The 25,929-nt window shown below is 41.8% G+C and overlaps 1 protein-coding gene across 1 annotated transcript in view; it reads left to right on the top strand.

Moving 5' to 3' along the window:
* Positions 1-1,278: 1,278 nt before the first annotated feature.
* Positions 1,279-25,929, top strand: part of LOC309602739 (chondroitin sulfate proteoglycan 4-like) — a gene marked incomplete at both ends in the record, with an annotated part of 36,982 nt that continues 12,331 nt past the window's right edge. The window contains 6 exons of the mRNA XM_082336610.1: positions 1,279-1,363; positions 11,670-11,833; positions 12,425-15,994; positions 16,856-17,326; positions 18,159-18,335; positions 23,700-23,898. Of these exons, the coding sequence (XP_082192736.1) occupies positions 1,279-1,363; positions 11,670-11,833; positions 12,425-15,994; positions 16,856-17,326; positions 18,159-18,335; positions 23,700-23,898 (4,666 nt within the window). The remainder of the gene's footprint in view (positions 1,364-11,669; positions 11,834-12,424; positions 15,995-16,855; positions 17,327-18,158; positions 18,336-23,699; positions 23,899-25,929) is intronic.

Here is a 25,929-nt window from a genome sequence, read left to right as displayed (position 1 = left end):
CCTGCCAAAAATTGCTAAGCAAAATGTAGACTAAATGATGACTGCAAACCTCAAAGGAAGAGAAGAACCAGACGGCTGACCCAGAAAAGAGATTCATGGCATCACCATTTTTCTTCTTTCTGCAGTTTTGGAATATTATCTCGGTTACTTATTCTGCTTGCTTAGTGTCAGATTTCAGGTCACAAATTCCAGTCCTATGTGTAAGGGAGTAACAAGTTAAAAAAATAACCAACCTGTTGAGACACATTGCTATGCACCCTGCCAGCTGATAACATCAGAGAAAATTTTATGACTGCAAGGCAGTTCCTGGCACGGATGATGTATGTAACTGAAGGCATGTCTCCGTATTTGAATTAAGTACTGTAAGTAGCTTATACGCGAGTGGTTCAAGTGTGCTCTTTAAAGCATTCCCTAAACTGAAACCTTGTGCTGTCAAGCACAGGACACCAATGATGCGGTGTGAAATGCAGAACTTTGTCTAATTTAGGTCCTGTATTCGTTATAATCATCTCAGTTTCTGCTCCTAATGCTTTGTCTACCTGTTACATATTTCTTCCATAAAGCAGTATGATGTATTTCTTCATGCACAGTATGCAAACACTATGAAGGACAGGGCTGCTCCAGCCAGGAGAAGGGCAGGCTTTGGGGGCACCTCACAGCAGCCTGCTCCCGCTGACGGCCGGACGCTGAGGGTGTACAGCGGGTGAACGGCGGGTGAACGGCGGACAACAGCTACAACTCAACGCCTGGGCAGTTCCCGTCTGACGCAAGGACAAAAGCACGGCCGCGCGGCGAGGCCCCGCGGGCAGGTGGCCCAGGGGCGCTCTGGAGCCGCCGCCCCTGCGCGGCCGGGCCTGGCCCCGCGGCCCCCCTCACGGCTAACCCCGCCGCTCTGGACGAGGCCTGGCGCCCCGCCGGGCCCCTCCGCGCCTTGCGCTGCCCCGGGGGGACCCGCCGCGGGCAGGGCTGGGCGGCTGCTGCCGCCCGAGGGGCGCCCGGGGCTGCGGGGAGGCGCGGTGCCCCGTCCTCCCGTCCCAGCCGGTGTTGCTGGAGCGGGGGGCGGGACGCGGGAGCAGCTGCGCCGTGAGGCGGGAGGGAGGAGGCCGTCCCGGGGCAGCGGGCGGGGAGCGCCGGCCCGGGGCCCCCGCGGGAGCCGCCAGCGGGGCCCGGGCGGTGACGAACTCCCGCCGCTCGCCAGGGCCGCGCCCCGTCCCGGCCCCGCCGCCGGCGGTGGTGGTGGTGCTGCCCGGTCGGGCCGCGGCTCCGGCCCGCCGCGGCATGGCGGGCGGGCGGGGGGCCGGCGTGCCCGCTGCTCTGCTGCTGCTGGCGCTGCTGCTGGCCGCCAGCCGGGCGGCTGTCGCAGGTAGGGCTGCCCGCGGGCCGCCGCTATGGCGGGAGACGCCGCTGGCCTGCGGGCCGGGCGGCCGGAAGGCACCTGCGCCGGGCGGGGGAAGGGGCGGCCCGGCGCTGACGGACCGCCGGCCCCCGGGGCGGTGAGGAGAGGCGCCCCGGGCCGGGCCGCGGCCGCCGCCGCCGCGCTCCGGCGGGGCTCGCCTGCGCGCCGAAGCGCGCTGTTCGCCGGCGGCCCGCGGAAGGGAGCAGCCCGCCCGGGGGGTGCCCCGCTGCCCCGGCCCGGCGGAGGGCGGCGCGGCGGGCGGCGGGGTGGGCCCCGTCCCCGGCGGGTGAGGCCCGGCAGCGGCCGCAGCCCCTCGGCGTGGGGCAGGAGCCGCCGGGCTGCGCGGCGGAGCTGGTGGCTGTCGGGCCGCTCGGGGGGCCGGTGCTTTGCCGCTGTCGGCTGGCTCCGCTGAAAGCGGCCTCGGGTGTCTGGGACAGCAGGCGTTTTTGTGAGGGTGTAGGTGACCCCTTCAAAGTGGGGGCCCGGCCTGTCGGCTCGGGTTTGAGCCTGTGTTGATGTCTGTTTCCCCTCCTGCAGCGGCCATGCTGAGACTTGACACAGCTGGACTTTCTAATAAAAACAAACAAGACCCAAGCAACGTGGATGAAACCCCCTTTTGTTTTTTACGATCATAACTGTAATATGTCAGGAGGAAGGCACTAAGGCATGTGCAAGCATATTCCCTGTGATTCCTTCCCCTGCGTTGGCATGCATGTGAACTAGCAGTCCCCATGTTAAGCATCAGCCAGCGACGGTGGGTATCTGGTTTTTTCTGCATCTAGATTCAGCTGACGTAGCCTGGCTTTTCGGACATGCCAAGGGGTTGCAGCTCTCCCTGATGGTGCTGCATGTTAAGGTGCAGGTCACCAAAACCATTGGGACAGCCAAAAACTTCAGCTGGAAATTTCTTTTTCTTCTTGTAAATTACCAGTCTTTGATGGTCTGAAATTTCTCTAGTAATAGTAGCATTGTCTTAAATGTCATGACGAAGGGTTTTGTTATTGATTTTGCTGGCAGCAATGTTAGGCCAACCAGTACTGCTTTGAAAACGCGAAACTGACAAACCACTTGATGCCTGGCTGTTGCAGGCAGTGCAAGGCAAAGCCAGAGCCAGAGGGTACCTTTCCAAACTGCAAGGTAGAGGCATCAGCAACACAGCCTGCTGCTTGTGCTAACCTAGGTGCAGCAGTGCAGGGTGCTCCGGCTGAGCTGCGTTTAAGCTGGGCTCTGCCAGGCCATGTGGACTGGCATCACTACCAGGTGAGCTTGTTAAATTCCAGCTCTCCTCTCTTACTCCAGCTGCTGCTATAGCTGTACCCAGAGATAGGGACTTCCTGCTTCCAAAAATCTTACAGTGAAATGGAAAACCAGTTGAAGGCTGGAAATAAAAAGAAGCACTAACAGCTGCTTTTAGCAGTGAACTGAAATGAAGTTTTAAGAGGTTTTCCCAACTCTTCAGTGTATTTCTGTGATAGAACCAGAAATTAACACCAGCTCTGTACATTTGATGTTCAGTGCTTTAACTACAGGACTGTCTTTTATCTGGAAATCATAGAATCATAGAATGTTTTAGGTTGGAAGAGACCTTTAAACATCACCTTGTCTGGTGTGCAAAGCATTTGTAGATGCAACACAAGGATGTTCTCCGCTGTGTACATTTCAGGTGAGTGTAAGAGTCTTACAGACTCTCATAGTGTTTGATTTACCCACAAAATCTCACTGTAAATCGTACACAGTGAAAGTGTGAATCAACCCTGAGAATTCCCTTTTGAATAATAGTTACTTTAGCCTTAAAGGGCCATTCCCAGTCAATCTGGCAGCTCCCTTTTCCACTTCCATTTTTCCCCTGCCCCTTAGGTGCTGTTGATGTCATCTGCTACCAGCTTAGATAAGAGGACAAAGATGGAAGTAGTATTTTTTCATTATGAAGTGTCCTATTTTGGTGCTTTGTTTTCTTTCTGCCATTCTGCTGTATTATTTCTTCTCTTTGTCCTTGTAGCAAAGCTTCATTAACCAAACTCCTGTTTTGTGAAGTATCAGCACTGATTTGGAGACTGTAAGATTTGTAAGCAAACCATATTACCTAAGGTATTCTGTGTACTAGTAGTGTTTTTCAGTCTCACCAGTTGAATTTGATCATATCTGTGATGCAGCAAGCACTGACTTAAAAAGGAACATTCAAATATGGTTCCATCTAGCTGGAAGAGAAAATGAAGAAGCCATGAGTGCATTTTTATTTATGAGGATATATTTTCTGAAGCTTTTTCCCCCCAGGTGACTATTAGTAATTGCTACTGAATCAGACTGAAAGGAGATTCACTTTTTCCTCCCCCTGCAAAAGCGAGAGGCGTTGAGATTCATTGTAAAGGACAGGGCTATCGTAAGCATCAGATTACAGCTGCGTAAGAGCGATCTTTATTTCATCCTGCTCATGAAGTTCTAGTTAATACTTTAAGGCCCATTCAGTCTAGTTTTAATGGGCAGTCACACAAACTGTTAGGTTTTCTAACACGAGGTCAGATTATAAGCAGAAACGTGAGAAAAATCAATTACGAATCTGATTCTTCACTGCTGTTCAGAAGAAAAAAGCAAATATGAAATTACTTTAAGAAAGTAATTGCTGTCAAATTTTATTTTTCTAACTTCTAGTTTACTTGAGCTTTGAACCACCAGAACTGATCATCTTTATTTCTAGAATACGCAGCTCCTGACAACTCCATGAAACCTATGGCAATTTCTTTTACTATTTGCATTATACAAAAGTAGAGATTTTTATCACTGATGTGCTATAAAGTATATGCAGACCTTTCCAAAGTTCCAACAAAATGTTAGCCATATAAGATATTTTGCCTGAAAGAATTATTTTTCAGTTAGGACAGCTTCATATAATGAATTCTTCTTCTTATCCTGTCTTTGTAGCATCTTTTTCACACCACTTGGAGATGTTTATTTCAGAAGCTTTTGTATAAATTAATCACTTTTAAAGTAATTCTATGTGTGTGCTAGAACCTAATATCTTTTTCTCCAAAATATTTTTATATACTCTGAAGTTAGGATTCTCCTATGGTCACAATGGTTGCAAACATATTACTTGCAGATTCAAGGTGAAGGGAGGAATTACAACTAGATAGGGAAATAAACGTACAAATCACAAAATTTCGGAACAGATGCTTGCAGCATGTGAAAGAATCACTTTGGATCAGTTGTTCTGATAAATGGTTCCAGCTAAGTTCCTCGGCACAAAACTGAAACATGCTAAAGCTACAAACTTTTGTAGCGGTAGAGTCAGTATTTGTAGAGCACACTAGGGTGTTCGCTTCAGAGAGGGCTGACAGCTCTTCTGGTGGTGCAGTAGGTGAAGTCTTGCAGCTGGGTGTAAAGCTCTCTTAGCTGGAAGGAGCTGGAGAAATGGTTTGGTTCTGTGCGACAGCTCTAAGCTTGTTTATAGTGCAGAATGTGAGCCCGTGCAATCATTGCAAGTGTGTTCTTTAATCCCCCATTCTGTCTTTTTTCTGGCAGAGGGCTGTTAAAAGCTTGTTACATTGGGTACCTGGAATTCGGTACTCTTCTCAGTAATGTTCTCTCCCTTTTTACTCTGTCTCCACTTATGCTGTACAGTCAGAGTAAGCAAGGCTTTTAAAAGTTATTAATATCACAACAGCTTATTTATATTTGGTATTAATAGGCTCTGAACACTTGTTTCCATCGCTGAAATCCTATCCCAAGGGAGAGTCTTCCTATTATATTTGTGTTGGAGGTTGCGTGCTGTTTTTCCTGTGGTTTAGGGGAACAAAGTTGGGACCTGCATCTTCACCCATTGGGACCTGCATATTTTATCTTAGCTACAGCAGAAGCTATTTGGGACTCACGGCGTCTCTTATTGTTTGCCCAGCATCTAGTGTATGGGGGCACTTCATGAGCCTTCAAGCTGTACTTTTATATAGCCTGAAAGTATTTTTACTATGTGGAAACCTGCCTTCACCTCTAGATTGCACAACCCCTCCACCTCTCACTGGAGCACCCTAACAGACTTGGTAGTACAAAAGAAATGTGTCAGTATGAAAAGCAACTGCTCTGTTGCAGTTCTGAGAATGGAGGAAGAAAGGTGGAAAGGAGGGTACAAACTTATACCACTTTGGTTTCTCTACAGCCCTGAAGTGAGCTCTCACAGAATGTGCTTAGTAGTCTAATATTAGTATGAAAAGGTCTGCTCTACAAATGGAGAGGTCACACCTTTTTCACCAACCACAGGGTCAAACAGGCTGCGCTCTTAGCCGGAGCTTCTGCTTGAACATCCAAAATAGTAGGGAGTCAAAAACATACCTGAATTTGTCAATGTACAGATAGAAAACCACTATCATGTGGAAGATTAATACTTACCTGAGCTACCTGTGCTGGTTGATTTCTGTTCCTGTTACACTTTTGTGAATGAGCTGCAGGGGACAAATCTTCAAGGTGCAAATCTCAGCTGGACAATAGGAAGCTTATTCATTCAAATAACTAAAGCAGCTGTTGCCTCTAGATGTACTAGAGGTGATGAAGCCAGTACCTCACCAGTCACAGCTGATGTTGTATGCACTTGTTGCACTTCGTCCGAGTGTGCTGTTAGGACAGATGAATTAGCCTTTATTTTGACTTTGCATTTTTCACATAGAAATATAAGTAACTTTATTTTCTTGAAGGGTCATTGTACAGTTGGAGTATCTTGGGAGGGAGGGGCATCAAACATCTAGCAGATAAGGACCTTCTCTGTGTTTGGGGCTCCTAGATACCAGTGCAGCACATGACAAGAGTAGATGGTAGGATAGCAGGTTCAAAAACAGTGAATGTGATTTTCCCCCCTCCCCCCCTTCTTCTTTTAATTCCTTTTTATACAGCCAGCCTGTAGAGCTCACTGATACAGATTATTAGTGAGGCTGCTGCAAAGACTGTGGTCTCAGCTGAGGAGTTACTGTGGCAGAGGTGACTCTTGTCTTTGCAGTGGACAGCAAACAAGCCAACAGCACCTCCTGGCATGGCAGTTCTGGAGTTTGGAGAGGATCCTGGCTGAAAATACATGGGCAATGTTAGACTTAATCCTTTACTTTTACGATTTTATCTTTAATGACTAGGTAGTGTAATAGATTGCATGACCTTCCCCCCGCCCCCACCCCTCCCTGTAAATCAATAGTTGTTTTCACAGAAAATTAGCAGGCTACATAGGAACAGTTTGTCTGAGCAGCAGTAATTCTGTGGCCTAATTATGACATTTATTGTAGTATTGAAAACAGAAGATCAATATGTGAGGTATTAAAAGTAGACAAATGTTTTTGTCTACATCAGAAAGATTCAGGATATCTGACTGTACTTTTAAGTGTTATCTACATTGTTTTTCCTTACTCTATAGGCTTCTGGCCAAAGCATTATCTTTAAAGAGCCTTGACACTGATACCTCCTGAACATTTTGAAGACAAAAACATTGTCCAAATACTGTCTTATATGGGAACTAGGTCATTTTTCTTTTCTGCTTGAAGATGAAATTATGTATTTGAATTTTTTCATAGAAAAGGGTGGATATTATGGGCAGGGAAAGGATCTGGTAAAATGCCCCCTTCTCTTTTTCATCCAGCATAAATGCAAAAACCTTTATGGATTACATGGGTATAAAGGACTTTCTGGTTAGTGGTTCAGGCACAGTAGGGAAAGCCATATGACTTTCTTTGGGAAGAAGGTGTAAAAGGGATCCAAAGAAGGAAAGGTTTGAGATCTGTGGAGCTTTGGCTGTTTCCTGTTGACCGTGGAGACCAAAAGGAGTTGAGCAGACATGAAGTCTGCATTAAATTACTTCCAATTAAGAAGTGAGTGTGGAATTGTGATTCCAAGATCACTGTTCTTCCTTACAATCCCTGTGCATTGCTGAGAAGATACGTAATTTAGTCTGAAATGAGAAATGCTGACAGAAAAAAAGGGGAAAAAAGAAAAAAATCTGTTCTTTCAGTTAGCTCTTCAGTCTTGATTTTGTTGTTGGATGGATGTGCATAGCTTGTGAAAACTGTGTAGTGAGTCTGCGTTTGATTTCTTGTCAATACATTTCTGGGGCTTGTTAGTTTTGGCAATGGAGAAGAGACAAGGCTTTTATTGCTTTGCACTTCGAGTGCAGAAACCAAGAGAAATTATTCAAGGCGTAGCTGTTCATTGAATTTGATGATGTTTTTAACACTAGAGTACGAAAGCTGAACAAAAGGATAAAATGCCAGCCTAATGCCACCACTAGATGATGAGTGAAGAACCTTTTGCTCTGTGATTATGAAGGCCTCTGCTGTGCCTGGCCTGGTTTCTCGTGGTTACTTCTAAGAAAGATGTTGTGGACAGAACTGGTCAGGAATCTTCAGTAAAATTACTTGAAACAAAATTCTTAAAACTTACACTTCCCATATAAACTTTATCTGTTATGATGGAAATATTAGGAGGGATTTATAGCCCCAATGTGGTATTTGTAGTTGGAGTTGATGGTTGGCTCTAAGGGAGAAGGAAGAGAGACAGGGACCACAAATCAGCCAGTAACTCAGGTTGAACAGATCTTTAAATTGGCATCCTAAGTGATTATGCCTCTATTTTTTTGAACCTTTGTTTATCTTTGTCCATGAAGGGACGTTATAGCTGACGTAGATCTGGCTCTTATTCTCAGGTGCTTCCCCCTGTCTTTTCCCCTTGAGGCATAGAGGTGTTACAGAATACATTGTCTGCTCAGGCAATCCGAAGGAATCGTTCCCTACATGGTATGCTGAATTCCCCTGTTCCAGTAGCACAGGAGCTTCAAGGCTGGTATTGTTGGTTGAACTCCACTTACTTTCCATGATGGTATGATTGACATCAGATGGTCCAGAACAAAATGTCCCCTTTTCAAAAGCTGTGGCACCAGATTGATTTTGATGTCACTCATAACATGGTTTCAGCCAGAAATCATTCTAAAAGTATCTGCTCTAGAAGAACTTGATTCCTATACTACAATAACATGCTGCTTAGTTTGGTGGGTACTGAAGCAGAAATCACGCCAAGGCACTGTAGGTGGTCTTGGCCCAAGATTTCATTTAGTGCTGGCTCAGTGCCTAGGCTGATGTTGAGTTTCCTGCCCCACCTTCAGTGATGGATTCTGACTCTGAAGTGTTTTATGGAGGACAAAAGCTTTAACTTATGTTTCTTTTTTCTTTTCCAGGAAATGAATATTTAGTATAAACACCGAACTGTTTCCCAGTGGCCCACCGCAAAATACTGACTCTGTAACTTCATTTCTAGTTACTCTAAATTGCACTTAGTAATCCATGGATAAGTTTATCTTTCTGCTCAGTTGTTTCCCCAAAATCCAATCGTTTTCCCCCACATACTTGAGCCTAATGAGAATTTGATGTCTTTAAAAGTTATATTCAAGTTCCATCAGCAGTCATTAGTTTTGATTCAGAAATTCACCAATGAAATTTGGGGGCTGTGTTACAGTGATTGTAATGAAACTTTCAGGACATTAACATCTGTGAAAGCTTTGGATTTCATTTGTTAATTTCTGAGGAACTTCACTGATAAAATTATAATGAAATCTCTTACTTGCCAGTTCCGCAGGGGTGCTAGGATGTAATGTAGCAAAACAAATGTAACTTCTTCGTGGAGACTCAGCAGGGTGGGGAGAAGGGTCTGTTCTCTTGGGGTGGAACCTTCTTATACCTGTAACATTATATTGATGTTCTGATGTTTCTACAATGGCTGAAGGAACTGGAGTAATCTTTTGATTAAAACAGGTTATTTCAGACAGCTAGGTTATGCTTCCTGTGACCTTCAGGAAGATGTTACCTCAGTGCCTCATTTGCTGAGAAGGAGGTCAGGGGAGTCCTCTCCCTTACCTGTGTTATTGGGTCCAAAGTAGTATAGGGTAAAGACAATCATCTCCCGTAGTCCATCTGTACAGTAGATAGAACAGTGACAGTCCTAGCCACTGCCATAATATGAATGTGCCATAATATAAAAATTATAAGCATTTAACCTGTTTCCTGACTTATAAATAAAATTCAGTCCCGACTTATATTGGTGGTTTGTCTCTAGTTCTGCTATTCCAATTCTTGCTTTAAAAGGGAGATTGGTCTTTATTAACCCCACAGTAATAACATTTTTATATACAAGAAACGGCATTTGTTCTCTTACTGTATAGATTTTATGGAAGACCTGTAAGGTACATTAGAGTATATTTGATGAAAGCTTTTTTTTGGTGGGAAAGAATTCCTTTTTATTCAACTTGGAACCAATTTTTCTATGCACAGTGGTGACTCTTCCTTTGCAAGAAATACGCATACTTCAATAATCTAAAAATCTTTCCTGTGTTTCTGTGAGTACTTACACGCTATTACATAGCTTTTGGCTGTAGGGTTTGCTGAAATCTTATTCTTGGGAAAGCCACCTAGAATTTTTATATGTACTACAGCAAATTTTTAGGTACTATTAGTGATTGATTCATGAAACAGCTGGTTAACGAGAACTTTGATTTGGTGCTCTGTAATGTGCAGAGTACAGTCCAGAGTCTGAGTTAAAGCCACACTTTCTAAGAGTCATCAGTGTGTTAGATTCAGCAGAGGGACAGCTAATGTAGAGACAGGAACAATTAAACCTCAAAAGTCCTCTGCAGTTACACTTAATTTTAAAAAGAACTGTGCTAAAATGAGAAAATTGTCTCAGAGTGAAGCTAAAAGCTGCAAAATAAATATTTAACTGGTGGCATCCTTAAAGAGTTGTGTCCAAACACAGCTGAAAGCATCATAAATGCTGGCAGATGTAATGTGAAAATAGACAGGCCTGGGGAAAAAAAAAAGGTCAAGGGTCAGCTAGCTGAAGGAATCAAAGCTTTTACTAAATCCTTCTTAAATACGTCAAGAACAAAAACCCTGTAGAGGGTCTGTGCAGCCAGTTGCTTAAGTTATCATTATAAAAGAAGCACTTGGAAAGGGCATGGCTACTGCAGAGAAGCTAAATGAAATGGTGTTTACTGCTAATTGGGAAGATTCCCAAACTGAAATTCCTCTTTTGAGGGGGAACGAGAGGGCTTGACCTAAAAAAATCTCAGGGATGAAATTGCTTACTTGCTAAGGGTAATGTCTGGTCTCATGCTTTAAACTCCTTGGGTACCTGAAGCCTGGGGGGTTGCAAATTTTATGCCAGTGTTTAAAACAAGAATGACCAGAGGACTGTAAGCCTCTCATCCATACTATTCAAATTTATAGATATTGTAACAAAGGATAAAAGTCTCAGTAGGGTTTCTTTAAAGATAAGTTCTGCTTTACAAACCTCTTGGGAGTTTTCTTGATGGAGGCGGGAAAGGTGGCTAAGATTTAGATTCCCAAAAGGCTTTTTGGTGAAGTTTGACATCAAAGGCTTTTGAGGAGCCATTGGGTACGAATGCAGGGCTTTGTATAATAAGTAATGGATTAAAAGATAGGAGGAGGGGTAAATGATTGATTTTTTTTTTGTGTAGGAGGGAAGTTACCAGCAGAGTTTTTGAGGATTTCATCTTGGGATCTGTGCTGTTCAGTATAGTAATAAGAGGGATGGTAAAGTAGTGAAGTGAGAAAGTTTGCTGGTGTTACTGTTCTTCAAGGCAGTGAAGAGAGGAGAAGAGAGTGAAGGATTGCTGCAGGCCTGTACAGAAATGAGAAATGCAACAGGGCAGCAGGGGTGGTTAGTGGCTGCATACGTGAAACAAGAGGACACTTCAGCCTGGAAAAGAGATGGATGAGACCATATGAAAGAATCGCACAGGTGGCAGGAGACCTGTGGGTCTTCTCATCAGAGATGACAGAGGATGTCTCTGACAGAGAATTAAGAGCATGTTGAGATGTTTCCAAAGAGAAACTAGAGGAGTACTTCAGAGAGAAATCCTTTGGCAGTTACAAAATAGACCAACGGTGACAAGCTCAGGAAAACACCTGAAACAAAAAAGTAATTAGAAGAGTATTTGAAGGAAAGTATTAAATGTGATTGCGCTGTTCTTACAATTCCCTGTCATCACTGTTGGAGGTAGAATACTGTCCTGTATTCACTCCTTGTCCATACCAGTATGGCCATTGATCTCTTATCCAGTTGCTTGGACTGGAGGATTTGATATCTGAGATCTATTTTCATTCATATATAAATAAGTATATAGAGAGTTAATATAAGGTTTTTTTTTTTTTTATATATATATTTCGCTGTAGATAAGGAAGATTTTTTTCTGTGTGTGTGACTAAATCTCCGGTTTGTTTTCCTTTCTTTCTTTCAGTATCCTTTTATGGTGATAGCTTTGTGGAGTTGAACATGGCAGAAGCATCCTCTCAGACATCCTTACAGTTGCAGTTTCGAACAAGCAAGCCACATGGATTGCTTTTTCTTGCAGCTGGGAAGAAGGATTATTGTTTAATGGAGCTACGCTCAGGAAATTTACAGGTGTGATTTATAACTATAGCTAAAAGATATGTGTAGCCTGTATTGTTTACTGTTTTTCTTCAAGCTGTTTTCTATAACAATTCTCAAAGTTTATGTTGAAAAAAAATGGAAAAATCACATAACATAATTGATAATTTCAAAATATGGTATTTATTTCTTACAATGGTAATTATTAAAATTGGCCTCTAAAGCCTTTGAGATCTTTAGATCTTAGGATCATTGTGCTCAAAGCATGAGGTTCAGTAAAGGCAAAATTTCAGATTTGATGATGGTAGCATCATAGAAAATGTTTGGATCCAAATAATAGTTTTTCTACAAGATAAGTTCTTGAAAGATCATTGTCATTTGGGTTCTCAGGAGTTGTTGGTCCTAGTGGAACTGCAGAGGAGTCCATTCATTCCCTCTTCTGCAGTTATTCTAGTCATATTTGTGATGGCAAGTAAACCTACACATAATTTATTGGGATTTTATTTTTTCAATTACATTTTTTAAATTACATAATAGGAAAATTAATCTATTAACAATATATTAATATATGATTGTGAAAAATACCACTTCGGATTTTGATAGTTAAAATTCTGTCTCTTGCAGTTGAGAATTAACTTTGGCGTGGGGGAACGAGTACTGCATTCTCAGCAAAGATCTCAGCTGAATGATTTAGCTTGGCACCTGGTTGAACTACATCACGAACATGATAATGTCACATTGGTAGTTGATAAACATGATAGAACTAGTGCAAAAATGCCTGGAATTCTCTATGAATTAAATATTGATTATGGATTCTACGTAGGTGGTACTAGTAAACTTGACGTTCCCTACCTTGTTGGAGCACTGCCCGGTTTCCGAGGATGTATTGATGATGTGTCATTCAATCAGCTAGACGTTCTGATGCCTCTGAGACCTTCTCCTGGCTTTAAAAATGTCCATGAAGTTTCGGTGGGATGCAGTGATGAATTCTTTGCAGGTGAAGATGAACCCATTAGTTTCTTCAGTTCCAGATCCTATGTTTCTTTCTCATCATGGAATGTCGGTGATGAGGGAATCTTGGAGTTTACATTGCAAACCTCAGCTGCACGTGGCTTGCTGCTTTACCATCCTGGGCAAGCAGGAGATTTCATTGCAATGGAAATGGAAGATGGATTAATTAAAGCCTATGTTGGAAAACATAAAAGTAGAACCCAGCTTTTCTCTCGTAGGTCTGTCAATGATAGTCATTGGCACTACATCGAACTGAAATTTACTGCAGAATATTTGCAGCTGACATTGGATGAAGAAACTGTGAAAAAATCATTGCCTCCCCACAGCAAGCTGCCGCTTCTGAAGGGGTCTCTCTTTGTAGGTGGTGTAGATGACAGCACACGATCAGAAGTGATTAAGTTAGAGCTAACTTCAGTGTCTGGGAAGTATGCCAGAGGAGGGTCCTTCAAAGGTTGCTTAAGAGATCTGAAAGCCAATTCAGAAAAGAAGTCACTGAAGAATGTTCTGGTAACAAAGGACATTTCAGCTGGATGTGAAACGGAGAGTGCTTTTAATACAAATCTTTCTTTAGAGATGGCTGTAAAGAACCCGACTGTGAAAGCAGCCCCAACGTTTGCCATTTCGCCTGAAAGCTCTGTCTCTCTGAGCAAGGAAGACAAAAGCCACGTTTTAGTTCTAAGTAACTTGGTTGTGCTAGAGGGCGGACAAGCTTCACTCGAATCTAAACATATTAAAGTCAACTTAGACTTTCAGAAATTAGGGATTCATCAATCACAAATTCTTTTTGAAATAAAGGAACCACCCTTGCATGGAGACTTGAAACTAGATGTTGAACCAGTGCAGGAGGTGAATACATTTACTATGCAGGACGTGTGGCAAGGGAAGATTCTTTATGTCCATGATGGCTCTGAGGACACTTACGATTATTTTAATTTCTCCATTTCTACCAGCAGTGAGAGGATTGTGCCTCCATATTTGCAAGGAAATGAGCAGTATGTGTTTAGCATTACTATCACTCCAGTAAATGATGCACCCGAGATCACACTTCCCGCGGGAAACTTGCTTCTTCTCTTAGAAAACTCAAAGAAACGTTTGACTAGTGATCTGATAAAAGTTCTAGATAAGGATACAGATCCTGTGGATCTCAGTCTTTCAGTGCTTGGAAATCTGAATGCAGATGCAGGATTTTTAGAAACTTCAAAGCATCCTGGAAAAGCTATTACTACTTTTTCTAATGAGGACTTAAGAGATGGCACTGTTTTCTTTGTCCACAGAGGCGTCAAGAACTCAAGGATTGTTCTGAGGGCGAGTGATGGTGAGAAAGTGAGCAACACTGTTGTGTTACGTGTCATGGCAGTTCCTTTGGATTACAGAGTTGTCAACAACTCAGGAATAACACTGCTCCAGGGTGTTACAGCTCTGATCACACCTAGGCATCTGGCAGTTGAAGCAAATGCCAACCTCCAGGAGCTGGAGATACGGTATGAGGTCACAGAGACTCCCCAGTTTGGGGAAGTCCAAAGGCAGCATTCAAGGGGGGAATGGAAGCGAGTCAACTCTTTTTCTCAACGCTCTGTTCAGCGCAGCCGTGTGAGATACTGTAGCACTTTTAAAGAAATTCAGCTGGAAAATGTTACTGACCAATTTAAATTCAAAGTTAGCATAGGAAACAGAATCAGTGAAGAGCACACATTTCCAATCAAAGTGAAATGGTTAAGGTACAGTTTATTGAAACATGCTCCTCTAGAAATTGAAAAATCAAAAAAGAAGTACTTGAATTCAGATAATCTTTTTGCTGTGATTGTGGATCTAGAAATACCTGAAGATGAGCTTCATTTTAAATTGCTGTCCCTACCAAAGAATGGACAAATACTGCTTAATGACCAGCCTTTGAAAAAAGATTCAGTCTTCAGTCAGAAAGATATTACTGATCAAAAAGTGGCATATGAATTAATCAGCAGATACCATGAAGACAACTGTGATTCATTTAGATTCCTCATTTCTACAAAGTATCTGGAATCAAATTTATATGACTTCAAAGTCTACATCAAATCAGATTTCAGAAACATTATTTTGACTAACAATGGCCTAACTGTTACTGAAGGTGAAGGAGAGTTAATAACAAGCACAAAATTGTTTGTGCAAACACCAGATAATAAAACTTTCCAATATAAAGTTATACAGTTTCCTAAGCATGGGAAATTAAAACTAGTTCATTTTTCAGGCTCATTCGAGAGTAATGACAATCTCACCACTTTCACTAGCAAAGATATAACTGATAAGCGCCTTATGTACGTGCATGATGATTCTGAGACAGCTTTTGACGAATTTCTTGTCAGAGCTTCCAGTGAAGAGTCAGGAAAGTGGGCAGACTTTGATCCAGAAGTAGAACCTTTGTCAATAGAAATTAGATTCAACATTTCTGTCCAGCTGAAGAATGATGAGAAACCAGTGCGTGTAATCGATAAGATATTTAACATAGTGAGAAATGGGCAGCGATTATTAACTTTGGCAGATCTTCGCTATCATGATCCTGATGCTGATTTTGATGATGGACAGTTGCTATATACTAGACGTGGCATTTCCAATGGGGACTTGGTGCTAACAAATGATACTTTGCACAGACTCTACCAATTCAAACAAGCAGACCTGGAACAAAAGCAAGTCCTGTTTATACACCGTGGTGCAGATTTTGGGCGTTTCGTGCTCTTTGTGACGGATGGCAAGCACTATACCTCTTTGCTTCTAGAAGTTAGTGCCACTGATCCTTATGTTAGGTTGGCAAATAATACAGGCTTGTTGGTTCAAAAAGGAAAAGAGGAAACTGTTACAACAGCTAACTTAAGTGCTATTACAAACCAAGACATCAGAAATGAACGTGAGATTACATATGAGATATCCTCTTTCCCAAAATATGGAAGAATATATGTAAATAATGTATTGATGGATTCCTTTACTCAACTTGATCTGATAAAAAAGTATGTGACCTACAGGCATGATGACAGCAACAACCTTAGTGACACCTTTAACTTTACAGTCCATGCTAGAGATGTCCATCTGGATGCTGGAGTGCATGTTCGCATATATTTGGAAAGTCATCAATGGCCACCAAGGATTGTGAACAAAAACAATCTGTTAGTTGAAGAAGGAAAACCAGTTAAAATCAGTAAAGGAAAACTGCAAGTAGGTTAACTGTGTTGTCCATTTCTCCAGTCTTGTAGCAAATTTTCTTCACTGCTTTCTCAGCCATTGCAATGTCCGTAGTCTCTCTGTCTTCTTTAACTCCTTTTGGTTTTCACTAACGTGACTGCATTCTGGATGCTTAATTCTGGAGAGACTAACACTAGCAAGCTTCCATTTCTAGAAAGGAAATGGGTTATATTAAAGAAAAAGATAGCTCATAGTCTTTGACTCTGCTACATATTGGTGCTTGAGAACGTTAAGATTTGGAGATGCTGCTCTTGTGTATGTGTTTTAGTTATGACAGTTGTTTGTACTTAATGTTCATGTATCATTCTTAGTCGAGCTGGTGGGAAACGCCAAGGAAGAAAGGGTTTTGCTTCATTCAGTTTGGAGCTAGCCCAGTTAACACTGTCTGAGGACTGCATCCAAAATTCTAAAAACATCAAGTCACAAACCTGAGGTCGTTTCTCTTTGGTTAGTATTTTCTTCCCCATTGCTTGTGTGCAGCCCTTCCGAAACCACCGGGAGGGGGCTGTGGCAGCACGTGGCTGTGCTGCCGAAATCCTTGTTCCAGGCAGAGGTCTGCAGTGCTTAGGCTGTTAGTTAATTCCGCAGTGTGTTCCTTTTCTGAATTTACAGATTAGGTCTACAAAACACTCCCAGGCCACATTATTTAACAAGTCTACTTAAAGTATTACTGTATTGTACTAGGAATTTGCAGCTATACCATGTAGCCCAAACAAGGAATGCCAGTTAATTAGGCAGACAATCCAAGGGTTAAAAGTGGAAAATTTAGAAGAGAACTAAAGAATTTCTCACATTTCTGTTTAAATAATTTTGGGGTATGTTTTTAAATTTAAGGTCGTTCATGAAAACAGTTCTCCGTCCGAGATTGTGTTCACAGTAAGACAGCTTCCAGTACATGGATACATTCGGAAGTTTTCCTCAGAAGAAGGTTATCTTCGTGCTGACCAAAGGCCAGTTTTGAGCTTTACACAGCAAGACGTTGACGAGGGCAAAGTTCAGTATGTGCAGACAGTTTCTGACCAACTGGATGACCGTTTTTCTCTGGATGTGACCAATGGTGTCCGAACAGTGAGTGGAATAGAGATCTCTGTAGACATCATCCCCAGAATGATTCCCCTGGAAGTACAGAACTTCACAGTAATTGAAGGGAGCTCGAAAGCCCTGGTGGAAGACTATCTAAAAATTTCTAGTAGACACTTTGCAGGACTCAGCTGTGAATTTATTTTAATTGACCAGCCAAAACATGGGTATATTGAAAACTCTCGTGTTCCTGGAATAAAGTTAAGCACATTTACCAGAAGACAGGTAATGCATTTAGATCTGCTTTGCTGTAGTCACGATTAATTCTTTGTATTGCTAAAAGCTAATTTTTGCCTGCAGTGGGATGATTTGGTAGGAGGTGTAAGATGCACAAGTTTGAGCTTAATTCTGGCCTTGTACCGAAGATATTTGTGCAGTTGCTAGCTGGTTGTTTCGGGTGGGAAGGGAGGGTGCCTCCTTGTTGTGGTTAACCATATCGCTTCCTTGTGAGCCACTGATCACACAGATTAGTGTGCTATAATCACAGTAGACTGATGGGGCACTTATATTCAGGCAGAGGTGTTGATACTCTGGAAACCCAAGACAGACAGACTGTAGGTACATTTTGAAAAGATGGAAACAGTGTGTAGATTGAACAAGGAAGAAAGTGGAAAAAAATGTGATGTCTTTGCTCACAGAGAGCCAGTATATGCATAACATGCTAATTTTCAGCCTTTTGTCTCTAAGAAGCAAAATTGTGTCAGAAGTCACCATCTACTAATACTATGTTCAGTTTATAGATTCCATGAAACATTGTGGTAAATATAGTGGGATTGGATTTTCCATTTTCCCTTCAGGGGGAAAGGGGAATGCCAAGACGGACAAGTTAAGATACTCTGGCTAGAGGAATGGAGAGATGAGCTGTAAAATTTGCTGTTGTGGACAGAACAAAGATAGAGGTACAGATCAGATATGAGCATAAACAAAATCTTAGAAGTCATAAAAAGTTGAGGCAATAAATACAGAGGGGCATGACAGCTTGAAAATTTTTGTTTTTTTAATGTGGCGTTCATTTTCTATTAGCCTCTTTAACTTTTCAGGTTGTTATATTTTTCAGGTGGAACAAGAATTAATCTACTATGTTCATGATGACAGTGAGGAACTGATGGACAATTTTACCGTGATAGTAAATAACACAGAACTGTGGAAACAAAGCTTGCCCCAAACTGTATTTGTAACTGTTACTGCAGTAAATGATGAAGCTCCTGTTATAAAAGTTAACAGAATTCTTCGGGTATGTTTGTCAACATTTTGAAATGTTAAAATTATTTCTAACCTAATACCATTCAGTGCACTTTCATTAACACAGTATTAGGTTTGTATCTGGTGGGATAGTCAATATAATAAATGGTGGTCCTGGGATTTAAATAAATTAGTGTTAATGAAGGTAGGCAGTACATGGATAATGTGTATTTAGGGAGATTCTAGTCATCATGAAGAACATTTTCTGCTGTTGTAATGTAAAGTTTATCTAGAAGGCTGACCGAGCTTTTTTTTAATCAAAGATACATCAAGTCTCTTGGACTGACATAGGGCTTGTGGGGTGGGATGGCTTGCACCTGGATCATTGTTGTGTTTCATTGTTGTTTGCTAGGGCGTCTTGAGGGCTGTTAATGAACAGTGTAGCTTAGAAAAGTACCAGAAGTAATGATGATGTGGGTGCAAATATCTCACCGTTGTCTTTGCACAGCCTTCAGACCCCGTGCCTCTTGCCATTTAGTGTACTGAAGGGTCAGACCTGCTGAGATGCGTTCTGCTGCCTGCTTCTCTCCAGATCCCCAATGGGACAGGACAGAGAAGAAAGCAGCATTCTCACTGGCACTTCATTAGAGAATTGACTATATGTGTTGGGTATTTCTGATACAAAACAGGAATGTTCCCTTCCTTAAAAGTTCCTGATAAGAATAATGCAATGCAATCTGTGAAAATCTAGGCTGTTAGAGGTCATCAAAGTATTAGTGCAGACACTGAAGCTATTACTGTGTGATACTGTGAGCTAAAAAAAGGACATGCTAACTTATTTCTAACTCTGCCCCCACTCCCCAGATTCCTGAAGAAAATTTTAAAATTGTTGACTGATGCTACCATTTGCTCTGAATAACCATAACTGGCTTTTTAATCTTTTGGTCTTTGAAAAAAGTCACTACTGTCACTTCAGTTTCAGTGCTTTTTCAGATTTATTTATTTATTAATTTATAGGATTATTATTTGTTTGTGTTATAATAGCACTCAGTAACCAGAACCAATTTATTACGGACGCTGTGCTCATGTAAACCAAGAAGCCCCAGTGTGTAAAGGCTTCCAATCTGAGATCTGATGAGTAAAAACAAATGAGGTGACTCTGAAAAGCAGAATGAAATGGATATGGGTCAGCTAACAAACCTGTGGTCACAGTAAACCAGGTGAGAGGCATCAAGACAGAGAAGATACTTAAGAATATGTTTGAAAGAAGCTAAGCAGGGTATTTTTGAGGCTACATCATCCCCAGTGTGCGGATAGTGGTAGTATTGTGCAGCTTTGCAGTGACAGCAGGTAGTCTGTGATAATCTGCAGATGTCCACAACACAAGACACCGTACCCTGTGCAGAGACTGCTGGCAGAAGGGCAGACTCACTTCACAAGCATCTGCATGGTACAGAGTAAAACCTTCCCTGGTTAAAGTAATTACAGTGGTACTCTACAGACATCAGCACAGCACGCAGTAATGTTTGTCTAGTTGCAGACGAGAAGGATATATGTCCAGTCAGAAATTTTTCTGTGTCTCCCTTCTGGTGCATTGCTGGCACTGAAATGCAGTCTATTAACAGAACTGAGGCTGTGCAGTACACTGCAGTGCAGCATATGGATTTTTCTAAAAATACCAGTAAGTCTAGACTTCCCAAGAACAATGATAACACAGCTTAACCTAGCCAAAGTTGGTCCTCTCTGCTGGGGACGCAGTTTGCATACCCAGAACCAAGATGCTGCCTTTGTGCCTGACATTTTGCTGGTCATGCATAAGCTGTTGCTGAGAAATAATCTTTATTTTTGTCATGAGTGGGTACTAATATGCACACATATGTTGGCTTCATGTGCGGACTGAAACAAAGCTGTCAGTCGAGTTAGGTACTGGGAGGAATACACTGATACAATCCTCCTTCAGAGCAAACTTGCACATCCCAAATAGGTGGGAGAAAATGGGTTTTTCTTAGTCCTGCTAAATATTGAGATGAGCGAGGCATTCCTGTGTGGGGTGATACTTGCTGGCCCCATGCGCTAGCCAAGCAGTCTGTGCTCCTCAAGGACATTGCTAGTGGTGAATGTTGGGTAATGAACTCTCTGTTGCTTTTAAAAAGGCAGTAGCTTTTCTATATCTTTCGAAATAACTGGAAATGTGCAAAATATACAAAAATATAAAATGAGGGACCAGTACTATGAAAACAGAGGTCCAGTGGGACCATTTGAGTTGACTGGAGTTTAGCACCTCAGAAATTTTGCACATCTCCATATAAAGAGTTAGAAAGAACTACAGAACAATTAAAAAATAGGTTAGCTTTTGGCATCTGCTGTTGAAAAATTGCTTCTCTGAAGAGCTGCGTTACGTGGCCAGGGATGTTGATGTGGATATATGAAAGTTAATTTTGGCGTTTGTCACGGGGCTTCTGGCCAAATACAAGAAACTGTTGAGCACGTGCACACATGCTGAATGAGTCCTTCAATTCTGGCTGCCTCACTTCTGAGGCATCCATAACGGCCCTTCTTCAAACAACCTTGTGTGTTGTTATCAAGGTTATGAACACCATCAAGGGTGTGAACACCATGGGAGGAGTTTCAGGAGGACAAACAAACAAACATTTTGGGAGTTGTTTCTGATTTTTCTCTAGGAAGTGAAAATGAAGTTTTTAGGGGTTTGGGTTTTTTTTTTTTTGGCTGTGAATTGATGACATGTTGAAGTATTTACTTTAACATGACATATGAGATGATACAGAAAATTCTACTGTCCTGAGAGCTTCTGTAATGTATGCTAGTAATTTTTGCATTTAATTTAAAGCCTTTCCATTAGAACACTAAGTGCATGAGGGATATGTTTATTTAGAAACTATACAGTATTTTAGGTATAATTTCCTAAAATTTCCACAGGTTCTATGGTCTTTTTTTTTTCTGGGTTGGGAATGGGGAAGGGAAATAGGATATTTTTAATAAAATCACTATCCTGGAATTATTTGCTTCATTTATGTGTGTTTTTAAATATATTTATGGGTAGTGATGCTGTGAAATGACTGTATCCTCCCGTTGCCACAAGAGGGCCATATTTTCCTAGAATTAGGTTTTTTTTAAAAAACCAAATTCAACCGTAGATTTTTTTTTTCCTTTAAATCACTCACTCACCAGAGTATTAAAATGGCTGTGAATATAGAGTGTCTGGTAGGATATGTAGCATGCAAGGAGATACTGATAAGCTGAATGCTCTAAGTAGAGCAGAATGGATTATTTCTCAGCGGGGCAGGATCATGACCCTTTTTTTGGACCATGCCTGTGCAATGTGTTAGGCACATGCAAACTTAGTGTAATGCTACATCCTGGAAGTTCAGATACAGTTTTCATGGTGCTCTTGAAGGAGGACTTGATCCCAGATGTGGAAAATAAGCCACTTGTACAGTATTTGCAGAATTCTGAGTGTCTGCTTCCCTACAGCCCTTTTCAGCTCTTGGATCTCCTTTCAATCCTCAAGGATCATGTTGCAGGTCATGGAGCATCTTAGCATGTACAATACTTCAAAAAGCATCGTGAGTTAGTGTGCTGGAACAATAGAAATAAATACTGACTTTATAGGAAAACAGCTCTTTTTTCCTCCAGTAAGAGAAAAAAATTCAAAACTTTTGGACATTTAGAGTCATTTGTAATAACATGTTTGCATAGTTCTTTCTTATGTTTTTGCACATTCTGTATGTGGCCTTTTATTTTCTGTGTAGAATGATCTGAATCAAGTGCTTCTGAGATGAGTTAAAGGGTGTCCGTACAAAACCAGTGACACTGATGTACTTACTTGGTGCCGCTCAGTAAGTCAGCCTTTGCTATTAGTTATCATCCACTGTTTTCACAGGTGGTATCTTTTATCGAACTTTGATAGTAGTAATTACATTACAGAGGAATACATATACCAAGGGAGAAAATACCTATTTCCTGGTTGCAAGATATCTTCTATTATAAAATGTAACACAACTTATTTTTCATACCTTTTTTCTAATTAGAAGACACATATAATTTCATTTTAGTATCTCTTTTTCCATGGCACATATTTTGTGACAGAAAGTAGTCTGAAATCTTTCCTCTATTGAAATGTCATGGCAAAAATCCCAGTGGCTTTAAAAGGTTTTCTCCCATAGTTTTTATTAAAAAGTAAAATTAATACTTAGGGAAAAATTTGTGATTGCTGATTTTTGGTTTTGGCAGAGGTAAAATGCCCTTTGTCAAGGATCACATTTCCTCTTCAACCATTTGGTGTGATGTTCTACCAGGTATTTGTTAAGTGTACTAAGACCCTAGGAGGACAGGAAGGAACAATGCAGTATGCATTTTGAAGCTCAAGCTGAGGTTTTTAAAGGCCCAGGCTCTTAAGATTGTGTGCTATATAAACTCTAAATGGAAAGAATTGGTATTGGTGTATTGAACATTTAGGAATTTAATTTCATGTTGAGATAAAGATATGTTTTTCTTTGTTAGTACTTTTGTCTGTAATTCCAAATAAACACAGCAAAGATGAAGGGTAAAACAGGCTGTTGCTTATTGTTCCCAAACAAGAAATTATCCGGTGAGATATGGATGAAGCTCAGATAGCAATCCTTTCTGCTTGAAAGAAGGATCTTGCAGTTTGTGCATATCTTAAGCTAAAAAAAAAAAGGCATTTAGATTTATTAGAATTAAGTAATGGGTTTTATACCATCTTTCCAAATGCTAGTTAGCTATTTTGTTTGGAAGCATGACCTTGCAAAGTGCTAAGCAGCTGTTGGAGGTGTTGATTCCTTCGTCTCCCACTGAACTGAGCACCTCTGTGGGTTGTTTGGTGCACTAAAAAGGGGCCTTTAGTGCATGTTGTTATAAAGGAATAATGCAACTACAAGAAGTGTTCCATTTGTATTAGAGATTATGCTGTCCCCAGGCTGTTTTTCTTTTTTCTGTTCTGCTGAGGAAAGTACAGCATATTGAATGCCTTGCCTGCTGTGAAGTACATGACACTAATATTCATGTGTATGTGTTGGAAAGGAGCTCCTTGACTCAGTTATCAAAATACAATTTTGTTATGTTTGTAAGAGTTTGGATAGTGCCTGACAAAGAGCACTCGTGCTGCAGCTGTCTAAAACTCAAACTGGTATAGGGTGTGTTTGCTTGATATTATTATTTCGTGATCTTGTTTTTTGAAAACCGTTTGCCAACATTAACTATTCCAGTCCATGATCAGAGATTTGGATGGACAGTAAGGAAACCTGTCATAGCTGCTAGCATTGCACAGCACAAATCTTTATTCTTTCTTTTCTTTGACATTTTTTTCCCCTCTGATTTTCTTTTGTATGCATTTTCTTTATTATTACTATTTTTTTTTTTATTTTTGCTTTTCTAGGTCTGGGTGGGTTCAGTCACAGAAATAACTATTAATGACCTCTGTGCAGAAGACAAGGACTCCTCACCGTCAGAACTGATATATTCCATCACTCCACCTAGCAACGGGCACTTGGCTCTGAAGTTTTCTCCGAACAAGAGCATCCTTAGTTTTACCCAGGCTCATATAATTGAAGGGCAGCTGGTATTTGTGCACAATGGTATGTGGTTTCAAAAATACCACCTCTGTTACCAAAATACCCCTCCTATTCGGTATATTTGTGTTTGTAATCCTTTGAAGATCTCCTTGTGATGTCACAAAAATCTCAGAGCACCAATTATGTGATACAAGATCTCACAAACTAAACAGGAAAGGGTCTGATGACTACTTAAATGTGTGCTCACCAAGAAACCTTGCTGTATTAGTGGTTCAGTTGGTAGCACCCTTTTTTCTCAATGCAGGTTTGCAGTAGGGGAATGTTGCCTTGCAGCTTTCAGAGATACGAAATCCATTTTTTTGGCCATTGTAATTGAGAATCTCCTGAAGCCTTCCTGTCTTGCTACAGTGCAGAGCTATTCATGGACCAGCAGTCTCTCGGATACCTGCCACAGTGTACTCGTGTTCCTGAGCAGCTCCGGGCAATGAAGTTATGGGTCATCTGGGTGATGTCAGCCTCTCTTTCAGGCTGTGAAGGAATTCAGCTTTAACCATTGGCTCTTTTTTGCCACTGGCCAGAGCTAGAGATTGAGTTATTTGTGCTGCTGCTACAGAGAGAATGTGTGGGCAATAAAAAAAGAAGTTAGGGCAGCTGCATTCATCCTTGAGTGGCAGTGCTGGGAAGCTGCAGGAATGAAGATCCCAGCGGGGTTCCAGCCAGCAAAAGAGGTGGAGCTTTTACAGGGCAATAGCTGCTTTTCGCCTGCTACAGCTCTATTATCGTTACCTTAGCTGAAAGAAGAAAGGAGGTGCTAAAGAAGAAATAAACCAATTTTGGGGAAGGAGATGGAAGAGGTACAGCAATTTCTTGCCAGTCCCGAGGCAGGCTGGAATTATTTCCAGTGCTCCCTGGGGTGCAGCAGTCACTGCAGATCTGTGCTGTGTCTTCATGAGGCTTGGTGCAGGTTGAAGTGCTCTGACTTCTGATGCGCTGTCTTGCAGAGTGCATATGTGTTGCTGAAATTGCTCTACAAGCAGCTGCTGGTGAGCTGTAAGTATCCTGGTCAGATAATTTGTTCAGAAAATGAAAGGTCAAGAGCATGGTACAAGTGAGCCAAGCTGTTCAAATTGTTCCAAGGGAGACTTTGACATGTAAAATGGTGGTACGAGGGTGGGAATCTTGGTGTGACGAAATGAGTCCACTTTGTGTTCCAGAAAGGGCAAATGCACATCTGTAGCCTTAGGAAGTGAATCTTGATTAATAAAAAGAACAGCAAATTGAATTTTCCAGTGTGTGGGAGTGTGGGTTGTACAGTAAATTTGAAATGTAAAATTGCCCAGGTCGTGTGTCAGCTCTTGCAGCTGCTCTAGCTCTGCCATCTGCTCAGCCTCATGACCTCCAGTGTTTCAGAAGGTACTTTGGACATTTTGCTTCTTTTCCTTTTTCGGTCTGTGATTTTCTTTCGCCCTTCATCTTGGACTGTTTCTAGAAGTGTACTTGTTACTCTCATCTTCTTGCTCCCAGTCTTGTCCTGGGGCCTTTCCTTACTTGGTTGCTGTCATTCAGCTTTTTACTCCTTTTCTCTTCAGCTTCTCTGTCCCTCATCTTCCATCTTATAGCATGTGCTAGCTTCTTTGGCTCCTCCTGGGAAGTACCCCCAGTTCATGTTCTCCACAGCCTGGTGTCTACTCTTCCTACTCACTCTAACCCTTTCCAAGGGGAAGAGCAGCATCTTCTTGGCTGAGGCAGCTCTTCCATCCTCTGGCTGCTCCTCATGGCACCACAGATTCTTTACATCTGTACATGGCAGTGACTCTCCATCCTCAGGGTCTTTTGTACTGCCAAAGAAAGTACTACTGTACTTCGCTTTTATGCCTCTAACATTAGACTTGATAAAATTTTCTCTTCATCTTTGCTCAGTCGCACGAGTCAGATTGTGCTGCTTGTTCTGTGCTGTGAGTTGCAAATACCCCTCTTTGTTCTCATGTTTTCCGCTTAAATTTTGTGTTTGTTTCATCTGTAATCCCCAATTGTTCTGTCACCAGCATAAATGCAGAACCAGAACACACCTTTCCTTTTCTGTACTCTTTCACT

Source organism: Platalea leucorodia (genome assembly GCF_965183815.1).
Source record: "Platalea leucorodia genome assembly, chromosome: Z".
Classification (NCBI taxonomy): domain Eukaryota; kingdom Metazoa; phylum Chordata; class Aves; order Pelecaniformes; family Threskiornithidae; genus Platalea; species Platalea leucorodia.
The sequence above is the reverse complement of the archived record's forward strand: the minus strand, read 5'-3'. Positions and strand labels throughout refer to the sequence as shown.